Source organism: Oratosquilla oratoria, chromosome 35, assembly GCF_046742065.1.
Source record: "Oratosquilla oratoria isolate Oo_2021 chromosome 35, ASM4674206v1, whole genome shotgun sequence".
NCBI classification, from domain to species: domain Eukaryota; kingdom Metazoa; phylum Arthropoda; class Malacostraca; order Stomatopoda; family Squillidae; genus Oratosquilla; species Oratosquilla oratoria.
Window position 1 is genome coordinate 34639556 of NC_134811.1, and position 19625 is coordinate 34659180.

Here is a 19625-nt window from a genome sequence, read left to right on the forward strand (position 1 = left end):
GTCATGAAATCTTTGTGTGAATAGCTGAATCCAAAGAAATAGGTTATTATTATTGTCGTTATTTGTGATAGTATCATGAGGCAGAAGGCTGAAGTTTAGGATGGGGTGCTGAGGTGGTTTGGACTATATATGGAGTGAGGGAGTGATGAGAGTATGGAGAGCAAATAGAAATAGATTATTATTATTTGTCATGTTATCTTGAGGTAGAAGGTTGGAATGTGGGATGGGGGTCTGTCAGATGGGGTGGAATGGAGTGCTGAGGTGGTCTGGATTATATAGGGAGTGAGGGAATGATAAGAGTATGGAGAGCAGATGTAGATGTAGTGAATTTGAGATTTAGACCAAGGATGAAGCCAAGGACAAAATGGATGAATGGGGAGAAAGGGTCTTTGGATGCATGTGGTATGTCAATCAAGCAAGGAAAAATGCACACAAAAAACAATAGTCTCCATCCCATAATTTATAGTATATACCTCACAGGGGCCACATACTACAGTTTGGAAAACATTCTCTTAGAATCTGTAATATAGTCACAAGCAAAAGTATTGACAAATGCTACAGTTTTCACAATGTCAATAGGGTTGGGTAATTCACTTGAGGGGAGGGGAATTAACTTTGTGGGTCAAAACTTTTACTTGTTACAGTACATTAGATTTATCATTGTATGAGTGATTCTTCTTAGACTAGTTTCTCCCAAATCATTATCCATTTTATCATTATCCATAAATTTTTTAAAATATTGTCTGTTAACTATTTTATACTATTACTGGATGTTATTGTTCAGGTAATTGAATAGTATATTAATAAATCTTTTAGTTTTAGTAAGATTTTTCCTAAAGAAAAGCAGCTAAAAGTTGTTGCAGAATATTAAAGCAACTCCACAAAATCATTTCACTCAGTAATTTATGGGCTAAACTTGTGATTGTAGCTGGTTCCCTTGCAGGAAAGAATTAGAGCAACAGATTGATGATTGTGATGGTATTAGCAGAAGTCTAAGGGACTCTTGTTTGCAGGTTGTGTTGAGTTGCACCATCAAGAAGGACTTTGAGTACAACAAGGTCATGCCAACCTTCCACCATTGGAAGACTGGTGACAAGAAGTTTGGACTAACATTTCAAACTGCAGCTGATGCCAGGGCCTTTGACAGAGGCGTTCGCACAGCAGTTGAAGACCTCCTCGATGGTAAGATCTTTCTACAGTACAGTTTAGTGTACTTTTCATTTTACTTAAAGAATCACATGAATTGGGGATTACATGTATATTTTACTTTTACATACATACATATACAACAGCTTTTTCCCCCCTACAAGGGAGGTAGTCAAAGTCAGAGGGATAAATCCACTCCCACCCATTTCATCCTCACATACTCCACTTCCATTCACCACCCCTCCCTCCCTCTTTTCTTGGCTCCTGGATAACGGGTCCTCCCTGCATCTTGCCCACTGCCCTGGGTCAGAAACAATGTAGCAAGACACAGGACATCCACAGCAAGGCCACTTCATTTAATTGGCAAAAAAAAAAAAAACCTCTCTTTATCCCCTCATACAGAAAAAGAGAAGATGGGCTGCATCAAAATATCATTTGCATATATTCCTTCAACCCCCACCCCCATCCCCACCCATGCCTTTCCATACATCGCAGCAGCATCCATACACAACCATTCTCCATTCACCCAATCTTCTGTATTTCCCTTCCTCAACAGACATTCACCTCTTTCCCAATGCCTTTTACCCCATCCATCCATCTCATCCTTGGTTGCCCCCTCATGTTCACTCCTTCCACCTCAGCCTTCCACACCTCTTTTACTAGTCTTTCTTCACTCATTCTTTCCATGTATCCAAACCATCCCAATACTCTTTCATCAACCCTACCTCCCAACTCCCTTTCCACCCCCGTTTTCCTCCTTACCTCCGCATTTCTCACTCTATCCAGCCTAGTTAACCCTATCATACTTCTCAGGCACCTCATCTCAAACATATTCAAACTCCTCTCTTCCTCTCATATGTTCCATGTTTCTTCCCCGTACAGTGCTGTCAGCACCATCACCCCTTCATACAATCTCTTCTTAGCATCCATACCCAAATGTCTATTTCTCATTACACTTTTTAATCCCCCACAGCATTTACTTGCTTCTCTCTACATTCTACCTCCACCTCTACTCCTCCCTTTCCTGCCACATTTGCACCCAAGTATCTAAAACTATCCACTTCCTCCAATCTCTCTCCCATAATACTTCCAATCTGCTGCCACTTTCCCCCTTGTACATCTCATCACCTTACTTTTACCCACATTTATCTTCAACTTCCTTCTTTCACACACCTTCCCAAACTCTGTCACCAACTTCCTCAATCCCTCCTCTGATCCTGCTACAAGCGCAGTGTCATCAGCAAACAACAACTGGCTTAACTCCCATTTTCCCCATTTTCTTTAACCAATTCCTGCATTTACCTCTTGCACCGCTCCATCCATGTATAATTTAAACAGCCAGGGCATCATAACACATCCCTGAAGAAGTCCCACCTTAACCTCAAACCACTCACTCTCTCCATTTCTAATCCTAACACACTCCACTACTCTCGTAAAAACTCTTGATGGCTCTTAACCGCTTTCCTCCTATCCCATAGATCAGCAGTACCTCCCTCAGTGTCTTCCTATCTAACCTATCGTAAACCTTTCCCAAATCCATAAAACCCCAAAGAATATCCTTACCTTTTCCTAAAGCTTTCTCACACATCTGTCTTAACACAAAAATCTGATCCACGCAGTCCTCACCTGTCCTAAACCCACACTGTTCCTCACCAATTACTCCCTCTGTTCCTCTCCAAATCCTCTCAATCAAATCCCTCCCATCCTTCTCAACTACACTCAACAAACTGACCCCACTGAAACTACTACACTCACAATTGTCCCCTTTTCCCATGTACTTAAAGTATAAAATAGAGTTGAAGATGTTTATAAAATTTAATGATTAGAATAAAGCTGGACATGGTGTAAGCAGTCTTGTAATTACTAATCATATGGGTTTGTAATGTTAAATCAGGTTTTTTTTTAATATTAGGAAACAGCTACATCAAAGAACTCCAACTGGATAGAAGCACTAAAAAAATATGGTCTCACTATTGATACACACCTGACTTTCAGCCCACACAAACCTCCAATGTGCTACTTTATGAGAGGGATTTTGGTTCTAGAATTCAGATGTTGTATAGGGGTTATTTTAGTGCAACCAGTTATTATTCTTAATGCTTTACTGTCATAATCAGAAGCATGCTGTTCTCACATCTGTTTAATTATGGACTTGAATTTTGCATTTCTCTTGTATTCCTGTCAGTAACTGTTACTTGCCCCAACAATCCAAGCACATAGGGCAAAGATGACAATTATGGCCACAGTAATCTGTCTGGCATAGAGTCTTCACCATCTTGTACTTTGCCTTGTTTGTAGGATGTCTTTGCTTTTGTAAATGTTGAACACCATGCTGTGGATGCTTTGATAAGTTCTTATGAGTTATTTGTACACAAAGATTAGTTTTTCTGCTGTCCAAATCCTGTACCCGCCACTGTTGAATGTTCAGTTTCTTGTTTGTCTTCACTGACTTGGGGCAGCACTCTCATCAACCCCTTGGGCACAGAATCAAATTGCCCTAAATGTAACCAGCATATAGAAGACATTGAACACCTCGTCCTACAGTGCCCTACACTAACAATCTTTGAGAACACAGTAATTCTTCCCTGAGCCTATGGCACTATCTGGTGGCCCTAGCTGGTTACCTGGAGGCTGTAGGTCTCCAGCAAGAGAGACCTGGTGCAACAAATTGATTGATTGATCCTGTATGTTGCCAGTTAACATGGAAGCTTTGGGTTGTGCAATGGAGACCTGGGGCAAGAGAGTGACTAGTCACTGGCTTGAAATTAGTAGCACCACATTGGTCCTCAGGCCTTCTCATAGATATGTGTGGGAAGATACTTGAGACTGTTGTCTGTTTTGGTATTAGTTTGGGGTGATTTCTGTCACCAGCTTATAGTAGTGGGAGGAGGGGAGGATTTGCTAGTTATCAATTCTTCTTGCATGAATAGGTTGACAGATTGTAGGTGAAGTTATAAGAGATATTTTGGACTTAGTCAGGATGCTTGAGTGTTAGGGCTACATCTCCAGATAGAGGTGAGGGTGTTGATGGGTTTTGAAGATGAGTATCACGGAGATAGATGATTCTCCTTGGTGTCTGTTGTGCAGGACCATACTAGTCCCTGTCATTGGCCCCTTGATTGGATTGATAAAGAGAAAGAGGTAGTCATAGGGTTGTTGAAGTAGAGATTGAAGGAGGGCAGCAGAAAAGAGGAATTGTGGAGGATAAAAGTAGGTCAGTGTTCCTCTGTGAGTAAATTAGGCTCTGGTAATAAAAGAATGAGAGACCCAAACCATTACCTGCATACAATTTTGCAGTCAATATTTGGGGAACCACCATACAGTTTGAAACTTTTTATTATACCATTGTTGTATTTGTTTTCAGTGATATATGGGTAAAAGAAATAATGGAAATTACTGCTTTAATTAATAGATAACTTTCCTATATATCTGGTCTAACATATTTTTTTTTTTTCTGCTCTGCTTTCGGATGTCTGGTAAGTTGTTGCTCTTGCCAAATGGCATGTAGGGTTTCATGTTTGAAATCATGATAGTTTTAATACCTTACTGTATTCTACAATTTTTTCCCCTTATGTATATGTATTCTATACATTCTTCTCCATCTCTGCTACTTGCACACGTTTTTGCTTATTCTGGCCACAATTTTATGGGTTTATTCACCTCATCTACTTTTTTTTTCAGCCCCTTCCTTCCATTGTAGTCACTACAGATTTGTGCAGTCTCTGATAATATCTACTGCCATCCATTCTCATTACATGACTAGATCACCTCAATTTGGCCTGTTCCAATTTTTTCCCCCCAATCTTATTGGTACCTCAGTCCCTTCACAAATAATTCTATTCCCTACTTTGTCATATTTTGTAACTCCATACATAGCCCTCAAGCACCTCTTTTCTTCTGATTTCATATGATTTCTCAATTATGCAGTAATCTCTCAGTTCTCATTCCAGTACATAAATGTCAGCAAGCTGTTGCTTCATATGTTTCTTTCATCATTTCCACTGACATCCTCATATTTCTCCATACTGTTTTCAGGACACCTACCTTTTCTCTGTCCATCACCATGACCTACGTCTTCTTCCAGTCAAATTTCATTTATATCCATTTACAGGTATCTGTAACTTCCTGTTCTATTTTCTCCTCAAACAACTGTACAGTAAATCAACCTTATGCCCACCACCTCTTCAGCAGTATATTGACTTTAAGGCTAGAAGCACTGGTTATTGGTGATGCAGTACAATTTGATACAATGAATTTTGATTTTCTTCATGCAGCAAACCCTACCAAATTCACTCGCCAACTTATACCACTGCTCTCCCCTCCCTGCTGGCAGAATGCCATCTGCATGCACAAGGCTCTTTAACATCCATTATTTAACATTCATTTAACTTTTAATTTGATATTTGATATGACATCCATTTTCCCTCAACCTTGCTCCCCTACTCACTATTCTTGTGTTCAGCTCATTCATCACTCCATCCATTTAAAGGTTCAACAACCATAATGACATAACACATTCCTATCTCAAACTGATATTTAACTCAAACATCTTGCTCCATTGCCTCTAAATTACATGTTGTTTCCATATTCACAAAACAGGCACTGTTGCTTCCATTTCTTATGAGTCATATGTCTGTCTTCTTTGTCCTTTGTATGGGATATTGACCATACAAATTTTTTGGAGTCCATATTTTAGGGACTAATAACACCAAAACAATATTTTTTATGATTGAAGACTAATCTCCACTCAAAGAAAACTACTAATTACTTTTAACTTCTATTATCCCTCCTCCCTGCTGCCCTCCTTAAATCTCTATGAAATACTAATTTCATCTTCATCTGCACCTACACTATTCTTTCCCAAGCACTCCCACTGTTCCCCACCTAATCCTCTCAATCAGTACACAACCATACACCTTATTGCCCCACACTCAGCAGACTGATTCCTCAGAAACTATTACATTTGTATTTGCCTCCTTTCCCCCAATTATAGTAAAATTATACATGTACTCCAAGCCATTTTCATCCCTTAGATACAGTGAACAATTTAACCAGCCATTCCACTATTACTACTTCATCCTTTGTCAAATATTCCACATGACATCCATAGATATATATATATATATATATACAGGAAATTTTAACATTTTCTTTGTATTGCAGGCTTATCGGATTGTTCTCATCGCTTTGCACACAACACAGACAACGATGACGATAACGTTTTTATGGTGAGTACTCAGGTATGGCAACTTTCAGAGCCAGTTTTATTGCACTTGATTGTGACATGTATGAAATTTATTTAGTTATTTTTATTTATTTAGTTATTTTTTACAATACTATATTTTTATAAGATGGCTGTATGCCTTCAGTTGATCCATCAATCAGCTTTTCATTGATATGAAGAATACATGGTTGTATTACATGAAGGGTATTATTTCATCTATGTGGTAAGGGGAGAAGAATGCTGGCACAGTACTTCTGTACAAGTTGTAGAAAGTGACTAAACAAGATGGAGTGAGGGAACTTGGGATGCTCTGACCTGTATTTTTCTGCAAAATATACATACATACATATACCAAGGCTTTTTCCCCCTTCCAAGGGAGGTAGCCAAAAAGGGAAAGGCATAAAAACACTCCCACCCATTTCATCCCTAAATACACTCCACACCCCTCCCACCCTTCCTCTCATCTGAGCACCTCCTGGATGACGGGTCATCCCTGCACCCTGCCCACCGCCCTGGGTCAGAAGCAGTGTCGCAAGACACAGTACATCCACAGCAAGGCCGCTTCATTTAATCGGCGACCCCCCCTCTCCGTCCCCCCTTGCATATAAGGCGAGGACGGGGAGAAATCCCTTCGGGCTGCGTCAAAATTTACTCACACAGGAAGGTGCTTTAGAAGAGAGATCTTGGAGATGTGTATTACTTAAAGGGAGATGATGATAGAGACCAGAGTAGATAGAAGGCAAGGATAAGTATATGAGGTCCATGTTGGGGGGAGGAAGGGGGGGGGTACCATGTAATGAAGCAGTGGGAGTAAACCAGCCTTAGTTGTTGGGCCTTGTTGTGGAAGTGCTTTGTTGTGCTGCATTGCCTCTGATCTGAAAAGTGTGGCAGAAGACAAAGAGGACCCTTCATCCATGTACAAGATGCAGTCACCACCCAAAACATGAAATGTGCTCTCCCACACTCACCCACTCTAGACATACTCCACATAATCTCTTCATGGATTGTCCTATGGGCTTTGGTGGCTGCATCTATTTTCCTAGGAACTAGTAGTCCTGCAGGAGAGAACTGGGACAATGGATTTATTGATTGATTGTTCATCTGATCTTGTAGTTGAAACACATGCATGTAATTTATTTTTTAGTTTTCAGAGTAACTAAACCTGTTCATAGGTAGCATCTAATGCTTTATTTATGTATCTATTTTCATTTATTAATTCTGTTTTAATTTCATTTTTTTATTTTATTTTTTATTTTTTTTATTTTCTGCTTGTCATTTCCATCTTCACTTCAGGGGATGATGAGGGAGGGTTGCTGCTTAAATGAAGTGGCTGGCCCTGCTGTGGATGTGCTGTGTATTGCTGCATTGCTTCGGACCTGGACAGTGGGCAGGGGACATGCATGACCCTTCATCCACACAGAGCTAAGATAAAAGGATAATGGATGACTGGTGGGGGTGGGTGCATGACTTGGTTGGCTATCTCCCTTATAAGGGAAAACAAGCCTATTGGTATATATATATATATATATATATATATATATATGTATATGTATATATATACATATATATATATATATAGATAGATAGATATACTGTATATATATATATACATATATATATATATATATATATATATATACACACACACATACATATACCTAAAGCTTTTCCCCCATTACAAGGTTCTCTGTGAGGGGCACCGTCCTAGCTTTCCAATAGGGGGGAGTTTGTGATGTTAAACCATATCATCATCACAAGGGAGGTAGCCAAAAAACAAAGGCATAAAATCCACTCCCACCCATTCCAGCCCCACATAATCCACTCCCATTCACCCCCATCCCTCCCTCTTATCTTGGCTCCTCCTGGATGATGGTTCATTCCTGCATCTTGCCCACTGACCTAGGTCAGAAGCAGTGTCACAAGACAGAGCACATCCATAGCAAAGCTGCTTCATTAAATCAACGACGCCCCTCTCTGTCCCGTCATGCAGAAAAAGAGAAGATCGGGAGAAATCCTTTCAGGCTGCATCAAATTATTTTTTCATGCATACTCCCCCCATCCCCCACCCACACCCTTTCATGCACCACAGCATCATCCATACACAACCATACATACAATTTATTGAGGTCAATAAAAGTGGCATTTGCCTATTTGGATGAGGAAATGATAAAAAAAAAAGATTAACTTCTAATAAGACCAGAACTCAAGTACGCAGTAACACTGGACACCCAGTACAAAAAAGAATATAAAAAAAATTAGAAAGAATACAAAGAGCAACAACAAAACTGGCACCAACTCTTTCCAAAATGACATATGAACAAAGACAGTCCAAATTAGAATTACCAACTCTAGAACAAAGAAGGGAAAGAGGAGACTTACTATCTATAGAATTATGAAGGAAATGGAAATCTTAGATAAGAATGACTTATTGAAATGGGACAATGGAAAAACAAGAGGACATGAAAAGAAACTAAAAAAAGATAATTACAGAAGAGATCTGAAAAAAATAGCTTCCCACACAGAGTGATAGATACTTGGAACAAATTAGACAAAGAAACAGTGTGTGCAAACACTATTCAAGATTTTAAGAAAAAACTTTATGCTGAGAGATACAAAGACGGGTCACCACGAGCATAGCTCCCTTCCCGTATAATACAACTAGGTAAATATATATATATATATATATATATATATATATATATATATATATATATATATATATATATATATACCAACAGCCTTTTCCCCCTTACAAGGGATGTACCAAAGTCAGAGGCATAAATCCACTCCCACCCATTTCATCCCCATATACTCCACTCTCATTCACCACCCCTCCCTTCCTCTTTTCTTGGCTCCTGGATGATGGGTCCTCCCTGCATCTTGCCCACTGCCCCGGGTCAGAAGCAGTGTTGCCAGACACAGCACATCCACAGCAAAGCCGCTTCATTAAGGGGGTCGTCGCGATAAATGTCCGAAAAAAAATCGAAATATTCGAAAAAAATTCCCTGTCATCTAGTGGCCTTTGGCAAGCCAGTCCTGAAATATTTCAGCGAAATACCAAAAAATAAAGGAGTTATGGCTATTTTTCTGCCCCCCACCCCCACTTTCTAGTACACTTTCGCTGCACAAATGTTCGATTAAGTTATTTCATCGCAATAAAAATGGCACAAATGCGTTGTATTTTGTTATTTACTAATATAGACTACTTGGAAACACATCCTAGTCTGCGATCTGTTCACTCGGTACGTAAGTTGAGCGAATCATTGTGGAGAGAAATCGAATTCTCGTTCCTTGGAGATAGATAGATATATAGAACTTTTATTTACTTTTATTTGAAGCTATAATCATTTCAAGAATGCCTAAACATTCGAAGAAGAAGCGTGTGTGTTTCATGAAAGCTAAGAAACTGAATAAAATCATTGAGATACTGGTGACGACTCATAGCAGTGACCTTGAACAGTGCTGCTGCTGCGCAAGCCCGCGACGCGCGAAGCGGGACATGTGTTAACCCTTCCTCCGCCCCCCTTATCCTCGTTTCTCACATGACGCCACCGCAACCATCGAGCATACGTTTCATACGTCACGAGACTACAAATGACGCTCCGTGTGCTTTTTTTTCATCACAAGAGCGACTGTCATTGATCATAACTTTGGAAGGACACATAATCTTCTTTCTCACTTGGTTAGAGTCAATTCCATCATTACAAAAGCACTTGAACAAGACAAAAACGTTGATTCATTGCCAAATAAAGTCTATCTATCTCTATCTAACTATCTTTCAGCTCCGATTTCAAGCCGGGGGGTTTTATTAAGCAAACCTGGAGACAATGAGAGACGTCACTTCCTGAAACCCTCGCCTTCTGACCTCCTGATACCTCGTAAAACGGGGGATCAGGTACCAGCTACACTTTATAATAACATGTGAATGACATAGAATTCATGAAGATTGGCGCAGAGAAAAAAATCGAAATGAAAAATACAAAAAAATGCAAGGAAATATATTTTGAACTTCAAAGCTCAATATCTCAAAACTACCCTTTTCTCTACATTTTTTCTATCTCCTCCGTAACTACTCGGGCGATTTTAATGGGGTTTGGATCATTTGAAAGCTGAATAAATTTGCAAACTTTTTATTGTGGGGATTTTTTTTTTTCGTGATAGAAGTTGATATATTGCATTTTGAAAAAAAATATGACACGTTTCAAAAAAAAAAATTCTTTCTCCTAAACTAAGAGGAAATTCCAAAAACGCCACAATGATTTTTTAGGTATTGCTATGGAGCATTTGTGGAATTTATTTCAGCATGCTCAGTCAATGGATAAGTGAGGAGATAGAACTTTTGTAATTGGTCAAAAACTGTTTTTTACTAATAACTTCATTGTTTTTCAACCAAATGATATGAAAATTGGTGGTGAACATCTCAGTATATGTATATATAACATATTAACAATTCGCGAACTTCCGATCATAATTTACGAAGTTCGTTTTCGAGCGCGACGACCCCCTTAAATGTGACCTCCCCCTGTCCATCCCCTCATGTAGAAAAAGAGAAGATGTGGAGATATCCCTTTGGGCTGCATTGAAATATCATTCACAAGTACTCCCTCACCCCCCTATCCCCCACCTACTCCCTTCCATGCATCAGAGTATCATCCATACGCAACCACTTTCCACTCACCCCTATCTTCTGTCCTCTCCTGTCCTTCCTCAAAAGACATTCCCCTCTTTCCTAATCCCCCTTATACCCCATCCATCCATCTCATTCTTGGTTGCCCTTTTATGTTCATTCCCTCTACCTCTGCCTTCTACACTTCTTTTACTAATCTTTCTTCGCTTATTCTTTCCATGTGTTCAAACCATCCCTATACTCTTTCATCAACTGTATCTCCCAACTCCCTTCCCACTCCCACTCTCCTCACCTCTTCATTTCTCACTATCCAGCATAGTAACCCCTACCATACTTCTCAGGCATTTCATCTCAAACACATTTAAACTCTTCCTCTCTTATGTTCCATGTTTCTGCCCCATACAGAAACATGGCTTATCTTCCATTTTTCTCCATTTTCTTTAACCAAATCCAATCCCCAGCCCATTACCCTTGCATTTACCTCTTACACCCCATCCATATATGAATTGAACAGCGAAGGCGACATAACACATCCCTGACGAGGTCCTACTTTTACCTCAAACCACTCACTCTCCATTTCTAATTCTAACACAGGCTCTACTACTCTCTTAAAAACTCTTTACTGCTCTTAACAGCTTTCTTCCTATCCCATATATCTGCAATACCTCCCACAGTGCCTTCCTGCCTACCCTGTCATAAGCCTTTTCCAAATCCGTAAAGGCCCAAAAAATATCCTGACATTTTCCTAAAGCTTTCTCACATATCTGCCTTACCACAAAAATCTGATCCACACAACCCCTATCTGTCCTAAACCCACACTGTTCCTCATCAATTACTCCCTCTGTACTTCTAATCCTCTCAATCAAAAGCCGCCCATAAGTTTTCCCAACTACACTCAACAAACTGATCCCTTTGAAATTACTACACTCACACTTGTCCTTATTTCCCTTGTAAAGTGAAACTGTACAGGCACTCCTCCAGTCCTCCAGTACTCTACCCTCTTTTTAGACAAACATTAGATAACCTCACCAGCCAGTTCACCCATCCAACCCAGATGTCTTACCTGTTCTCATCATTTTAGTAACTGCTTTCACCTCATCTTTCCATATTTCTCCTCCATTTTCCTCATTCATCACTGTCATTTTTTAGTACTTAACACTGCAACTACCTTTCCTTCCCTATCCTCCTTCACAATTGGCAGCCCTAAAATACTCTAACCATCTTCCTTTTACTGGCTTCTCTTCCATTATCATCTCTCCATTTACACCTTTTACCTTTTCATTTCTACTTGATTTGCCTCCTCTTCCTCTCTTAATTTCCTTCCAAAAATGATTGTTATGACTTTCAAAATTTTCTGTCATACTCTTATCCCATTTCCCATCTGCTCTCCTCCTTGCCTCCTTTATATTATGTTTTACCTCTCTTCTCTTTTCTTTGTACCTCCCATATGATTCTCTTGTCCTATTTTGTAACTAATCTGTGAATGCTTGTTTCTTCTCTTCTACAACCTTCTTTGCTTCCTTATCCCACCACTCATTGCCCTACCTTCTAATTCCTCCCATCCTTCTTGTTCCACACACCATCTTTGCACACCTTGTGACCCTCCTTGAAATATCTTCATTCCTCCTCCACTCCTAGTCCTACTCTATCCTTCACTCCCTCCCACTCTTCTCTCAGCTTCTTATACTCCTTTTCTTTCTCATTTAAGGAGTTTACTCTAATCACCTCCCTACCTTCTGTCCTTTTCCTCTTTCTCCATCTATCCTCCATTCTCAGCTTACTTCTACAAAAAATTATCTGATATTCCCCCACACCCCTTAGAACATGCACATCCAAAACACTTCCTACTCTTCTCCATTAAAGCCCTATATACCACCCTTCCATCCACCACCCTCTCCCATGTGTACTTATGCTTGACTTTCTTCCTAAACACTGTTTTTATGTATTTTGTTTCTATTTTGTTTATTAATGTTATATCTTGTGTTTCTTTGACTTGGTTACCTTATAAGAGGAAGAAGCCCTTGATATTTAGAGAGGTAGAATAATGTCATGTTAGTAGTTGCCTTGAGTTTCTTGTTCTGGAATCTTGCACCTTTAGGTTTACTGGCAATAGTCCTCAAGTTCTTATGATTTTTTTTTTAGATGAAGTGTTGTCATTGTATGTGCCATATGTTGCCTCGAGTTTCTTGTTCTGGAATCTTGCACCTTTAACCTCTTCACTCTGGGGCACATCGCACGTCTGGCAGCATTAGCTGCCCGACGTGCGATGTTGCGTCATAATAATCACATTATAAGAAAATAAAGTCAGTGCTCAATCGTTCATTCTCTTTCACCCGTCTATTTTGATAACCATAGAAAATATGATGAAGCCAGTTTAGAGAGAATGGAGGTTACGTAGGTACGACTACAATAAATATAATCAAGATGCCGACGTCGGCATCATCGAGTACCCACTTGCTCCTCATGCCGCCTACGTAGGTGTCACTGTATGGAAGTGGTTAAGGTTACTGGCAACAGTCCCCAAGTTCTTCTGATTTTTTTTTTTTTTTTTTTTGGATGATGTCATTGTATGTGCCATAAAGCAGTCTGTAATTACTTTCATACCAGTAGGTTTATTTTTGTTATTTAACTGTGCCTTGCTACCTTGCTTCTGACCAAGGGTAGTGGGTGGGATACAGATATGACCATTTATCCACAAGGAATTAATATGAGATAGGCACATACATATACCAAGGCTTTTTCCCCATTACAAAGGAGGTAGCCAAAAAGGAAAAGGCATAAAATCATTCCCACCCATTCCATCCCTGAATACACTCCACACCCCTCCACCCTCCCTATTATCTTAGCACCTCCTGGATGATGGGTCATCCCTGCATCTTGTCCACTGCCCTGGGTCAGAAGCAGTGTCGCAAGACACAGCACATCCACAGCAAGGCCGCTTCATTAAATCGGCGACCCCCCCCTCTCCGTCCCCCCATGCATAAAAAGAGAAGATGGGGAGAAATCCCTTCGGGCTGCGTCAAATTTTGCTCACACATACTACCTCACCCCCCATCCCCCCGCCCATTCCACCTCATGCATCACAACATCATCCATATACAACCATTCTCCATTCACCCTTGTCTTCTGTCCTCTACCGTCCTTCCTCAACAGACATTCCCCTCTTCCCCAAAGCCCCCTTCACCCCATCCATCCACCTCGTCCTAGGACGTCCCCTCATGTTCACTCCCTCCACATCTGCCTTCCATACCTCTTTTACTAGTCTTTCTTCACTCATTCTTTCCATGTGTCCAAACCATCCTAATACTCTTTCATCAACCCTATCTCCCAACTCCCTCTCCACCCCTGTTCTTCTCCTCACCTCCTCATTTCTCACTCTATCTAGCCTAGTAACCCCCATCATACTTCTCAGACACTTCATCTCAAACACATTCAAACTCCTCTCTTCCTCTCTTATGTTCCATGTTTCTGCCCCATACAGTGCTGTTGGCACAATCACTCCTTCATACAGTCTCCTCTTAGCATCCATTTCCAAATGTCTATTCCTCATTACACTCTTCAATCCACCAAGGCATTTACTTGCTTCTCTCAATCTACATTCTACCTCCACCTTCACTCCACCTTTTCCTACCACATTTGCACCCAAGTATCTAAAACTATCCACTTCCTCCAGTCGCTCTCCCTTAATGCTCACTTCCAGTCTACTGCCACTTTCACCCGTTGTACATCTCATCACCTTACTTTTACCCACATTTATCTTTAGCTTTCTTCTATCACATACTCTCCCAAACTCTGTCACCAACTTCCTCAATCCCTCCTCCGATCCTGCCACAAGCGCAGTGTTGTCAGCAAACTACAGCTGGCTCACCTCCCACTTTTCTCCATTTTCTTTAACCATCTCCAATCCCTGACCCACCACCCTTGCATTTACCTCTCGCACTACCCCATCCATGTATAAGTTGAACAGCCAGGGCGACATAATGCATCCTTGACGAAGTCCCACCTTTACCTCGAACCACTCACTCTCTCCATTTCTAATCCTGACGCAAGCTCTACTACTCGCATAAAAACTCTTGACAGCTCCTAGAAGCTTTCCTCCTATCCCATATATCTGCATAACCTCCCACAGTGCCTTTCTGTCTACCCTGTCGTAAGCCTTTTCCAGATCCATAAAAGCCCAAAAAACATCCTTCCCCTTTCCTATAGCTTTCTCACATATTTGTCTTACCACAAAGATCTGACCTACTCAACCTCTACCCATCCTAAATCCACACTGTTCCTCACCAATTACTCCCTCTGTTCCTCTCCTAATCCTCTCAATCAAGATCCTCCCATAAGCCTTCCCAACTACACTTAACAAGCTAATCCCTCTGAAACTACTACATTCACACTTGTCCCCCTTTCCCTTGTAAAGTGGAACTATACAGGCACTCCTCCAGTCCTCCGGCACTCTACCCTCTCTCCAGCAAACATTAAATAACCTCGCCAGCCAGTCCACCATCACTGTACCTCCTTTTTTTAGACATCCTGCATGGCATCCATCCAGACCAGGTGCCTTACCTGCTTTCATCATCTTAACAACTGCCTTCGCTTCATCCTTCCTTACTTTTCCTCCATTTTCCTCACTCATCACGGTCATTTTCTTAGCATTTCCCACTGCAACTATCTTTCCCTTCCTATCCTCCTTCACATTTAGCAACTCCCTAAAATATTCTGCCCATCTTCCCCTTACTGCCTTCTCTTCCATTATCATCTCTCCATCTGCACCTTTTACCTTTTCTTCTCTACTTGATTCGCCTCCTCTTCCTCTCTTAATTTCTTTCCAAAACATCTTTTTATTACTTTCAAATTTTTCTGTCATACTCTTACCCCACTTCACATCTGCTCTCCTCTTTGCCTCCTTTACCTTTTGCTTTAGTTCTCTTTTCTTTGTACCTCTCATATGACTCCCTCGTCCTATTTTGTAACCAATCTGTGAAAGCTCGCTTCTTCTCTTCTACAACTTTCTTTGTTTCCTCATCCCACCATTCACTACCCTTCCTTCTATTTCCTCCTGTCCTTCTTGTTCCACACACCATCCTTGCACACTTTGTGACTCCCTCCTTGAACCATCCCCATTCCTCCTCCACACCTACCTCTACTCTATCCTTTACTCCCTACCACTCCTCCTTCAGCTTCTTCTTGTACTCCTCCTTTTCTTTTTCATTTAAAGAGTTCACTCTAAGCACCTCCCTACCTTTTGTCCCTTTCCTCTTTCTCCATCTATCCTCCACTCTCAACTTACCTTCCACCAAAAAATGATCTGATATTCCCCCACCCTCTCCCCTTAGCACATGTACATCCTTAACTCTTCCTATCATAGTCCTATTTACCACTACATAATCCATCAACGCTCTATCTACTACCCTTCCATCCACCACCCTCTCCCATGTGTACTTATGCTTGACTTTCTTCCGAAACACTGTATTTGCTATCATCAACTCTCTTTCTAGACACATTTCCACCATCAACTCTCCACTACGATTCTTTCCTGGAACTCCACATTTCACAACCACTCCATCAATTGGACCATTTCCTACCCTAGCATTAAGGTCTCCCAGTACTATTACATTGACATTTCTCCCTAAATCCTCTATGCACTCATTTAAATCTATCCAAAAGGCCTCCCTTTCTTCTACACTCTTCTCACTGCCAGGCCCATATGCACTTACAAAGACCCACATCTCCTTTCCCAGTTTCACCTTCATCCACATTATCCTTGAGGAAACCTCCTTCCACTCCACTACACGTTTACCTATCTCTTCACTTACTAGAATAGCCACCCCTTCCCTCCCTTGCCCTCTCTTCCCTCCTGATAACCTCCGGAGACATACACTCCCAAACTTACACTCACCCTTCCCTTTCAACTTAATTTCACTCAAAGCCAACACATCCCTCTTTCCTCTCACAAACATACTACCTATCTCTTCCCTTTTACTCTCATCTGTACCACATCCACGCATATTAACCTCTTCACTACGGGGCACATGGCACGTCTGGCAGCATTAGCTGCCCGACATGCGATGTTGCATCATAATAATAGCATTATAAAAAATAAAGTCAGTGCTCAATCGTTCGTTCTCTTTCAACCGTGTATTTTGATAACCATAGAAAATTTATGAAGCCAGTTTAGAGAGAATGGAAATTACGTAGGTACGACTACAATAAATATAATCAAGATGCCGACGTCGGCATCATCGAGTACCCACCTGCTCCTCATGCCACCTACATAGGCGTCACCGTATGGAAGTGGTTAAAAGACCCAAACCTTAGGGTGCTGGTCGGAAAACTCCCAGACCCTCTTATGCCTTTACTTTTTCGTTTAGGAATGTCCCCTTTGGGGCTACAAGGAGAAGGATGCCTAGTCCCACTCCCTGTCCCTTTCTTCTTGCCTCTTATGATCCAAGTGGAAATACTTGGTGGCAGTATTCTTTTCCCCCACCACAGGGAATTCCCCCACAGTAGAAAATGAATACTCAGAGAAATGGTACAGGACAGCAGCAAGGGGTTGGGCGACAGCATAACGGAGGGACAGTCGTAGTATAAAAGTGTCATCATTTCTCTATGAAGAGTTTTCCTCTATCATAGACAAAATGATGTGTGGCTCTGGTCCATAGGGGTGCCCCATATAGACCCTAAAGTATCAACTGCATGCTACTTTGCCACAATAACAAGCAGCCAATACCCCAGACAGGGCACAAAATTAAAAAAAAAAAAAATTATCCCTTAAATTCTTGTTGCATATGAAAGACAATTTCATTAGAAAGAAAATACTTTTTAAATTTTTAGCTTGAAAAATAAGGGAGATACAATTTTTTTAATCATTTTCTTATCCCAAATTTTTGGCTAGACTTTACCATAACAAAAGGTTAGAATTAAGGGTGGTAATTTGTAAAGCTTTTGGTAAAGAAATACACATAAACTAAACCACTGTTCCAATTTTATTAAAATTTCATATACTTGGGCTTTATGGGTCAACAAATTACCTGAATATGTCAAAAACAATATGGAACATCTCCATTGTACCAAATTTGCCTTTTCATGGCAACTATTAAGTTGAGATGATCGTCAGTACAATCCAAACCCCTGGCCCAGTTGATATGCAACTTGGCATGTGAAGGTTTTATGGGTCAACAAATCATCTGAGCATGTCAAAAACAATGCAGGACCTTCCTTTTATACTATTCTTACTAACACCTATCATGTTGCCATGGCAATTATTGTCAATTTAGAGATAATCCATAAAATCCAAACACTTGGCCCAATTGACATGCAACTTTGCATTTGAAGGTTTTATGGGTCAACAAATCACCTGAACATGTAAAAAACAATGTAGGACCTTCCTTTAGTACTATTCTTACTAACACCTTTCATGTTGCCATGGCAACTATTGTCAATTTAAAGATAATCATCTGTAAAATCCAAACCCATGGCCCAACTGACATGCAACTTGGCATATGAAGGTTTTATGGGTCAACAAATCACCTGAGCATATCGAAAACAATGTAGGACATTCCTTTTATATTATTCTTACTAACACCTATCATGTTGCCATGACGATTATTGTCAATTTAGAGATAATCATCCATAAAATCCAAACCCCTGGCCCAATTGACATGCAACTTGGCATGTGAAGGTTTTATGGGTCAACAAATCACCTGAGCATGTCAAAAACAATGCAGGACCTTCCTTTTATACTATTCTTACTAACACCTTTCATGTTGCCATGGCAACTATTGTTAATTTAGAGATAGTTATCAATAGAATCCAAACCCCTGACCCAATTGACATGCAACTTGGCATGTGAAGGTTTTATGAGTCAATAAATCAACTGAGCATGTCAAAAACAATGTAGGACCCTCCTTTTATAATATTCTTACTAACATCTTTCATGTTGTCATGGCAACTATTGTCAGTTTAGAGATAATCATCCATAAAATCCAAACCCCTGGCCCATTTGACATGCAACTTGGCATGTGAAGGTTTTATGGGTCAATAAATCACTTGAGCATGTCAAAAACAATGTAGGACCCTCCTTTTATACTATTCTTACTAACACCTACTATGTAACATGTTCCATCAATGTAATGTATGTGTAATGTAATGTATGCGCAGCCAAAAGAACTCTACCATCACATTAAAAAGTGCATATATAGGTGCCTTAGCCCTTACCCTTAGATTGTCTCTCGGTACACTAACCAGTCAGTACTGCAATTATCCTAATACCTAACTTAAATTTACGTTGAAATCGGTGAATTATTTTTTACACCAATTTACTGAAATAGAAAAATGAATAAAGTCTTTTTACTTTCAAAGGAGATATTTTGTTTAATCATGTTATCTATCATCATGACAATCTGAATAAACAGCCTTATTTCAACAGCTCATATCTGTTATCATCATGAAACCAAGAGGAAAATTTAAGTCTAGCCTTTAGACCTCTACTAGTCTTTAGACTTCTCATGGTTATGGACATGGTCCATGACATGGAATACTGACCATATTATTAATAGTTATTTCATATACTTGCTATCATAGCTATATGTAATAGGTATAGCATAGCCTGTCCATCTTAAAATTCATACCATA

The 19625-nt window shown here is 40.3% G+C and overlaps 1 protein-coding gene across 5 annotated transcripts in view; it reads left to right on the top strand.

The window, feature by feature from the left end:
* The window catches only part of Spred (Sprouty-related protein with EVH-1 domain), a 117921-nt gene that overhangs the window by 93820 nt on the left and 4476 nt on the right, over window positions 1–19625 (top strand). For 4 of the 5 annotated variants that reach the window (XM_076174205.1, XM_076174208.1, XM_076174209.1 and 1 more), the window contains 2 exons: window positions 1014–1182; window positions 6310–6374. In XM_076174205.1, coding sequence (XP_076030320.1) covers window positions 1014–1182; window positions 6310–6374 — 234 coding nt within the window. The remainder of the gene's footprint in view (window positions 1–1013; window positions 1183–6309; window positions 6375–19625) is intronic. The other variant, XM_076174207.1, reaches the window with a different exon arrangement.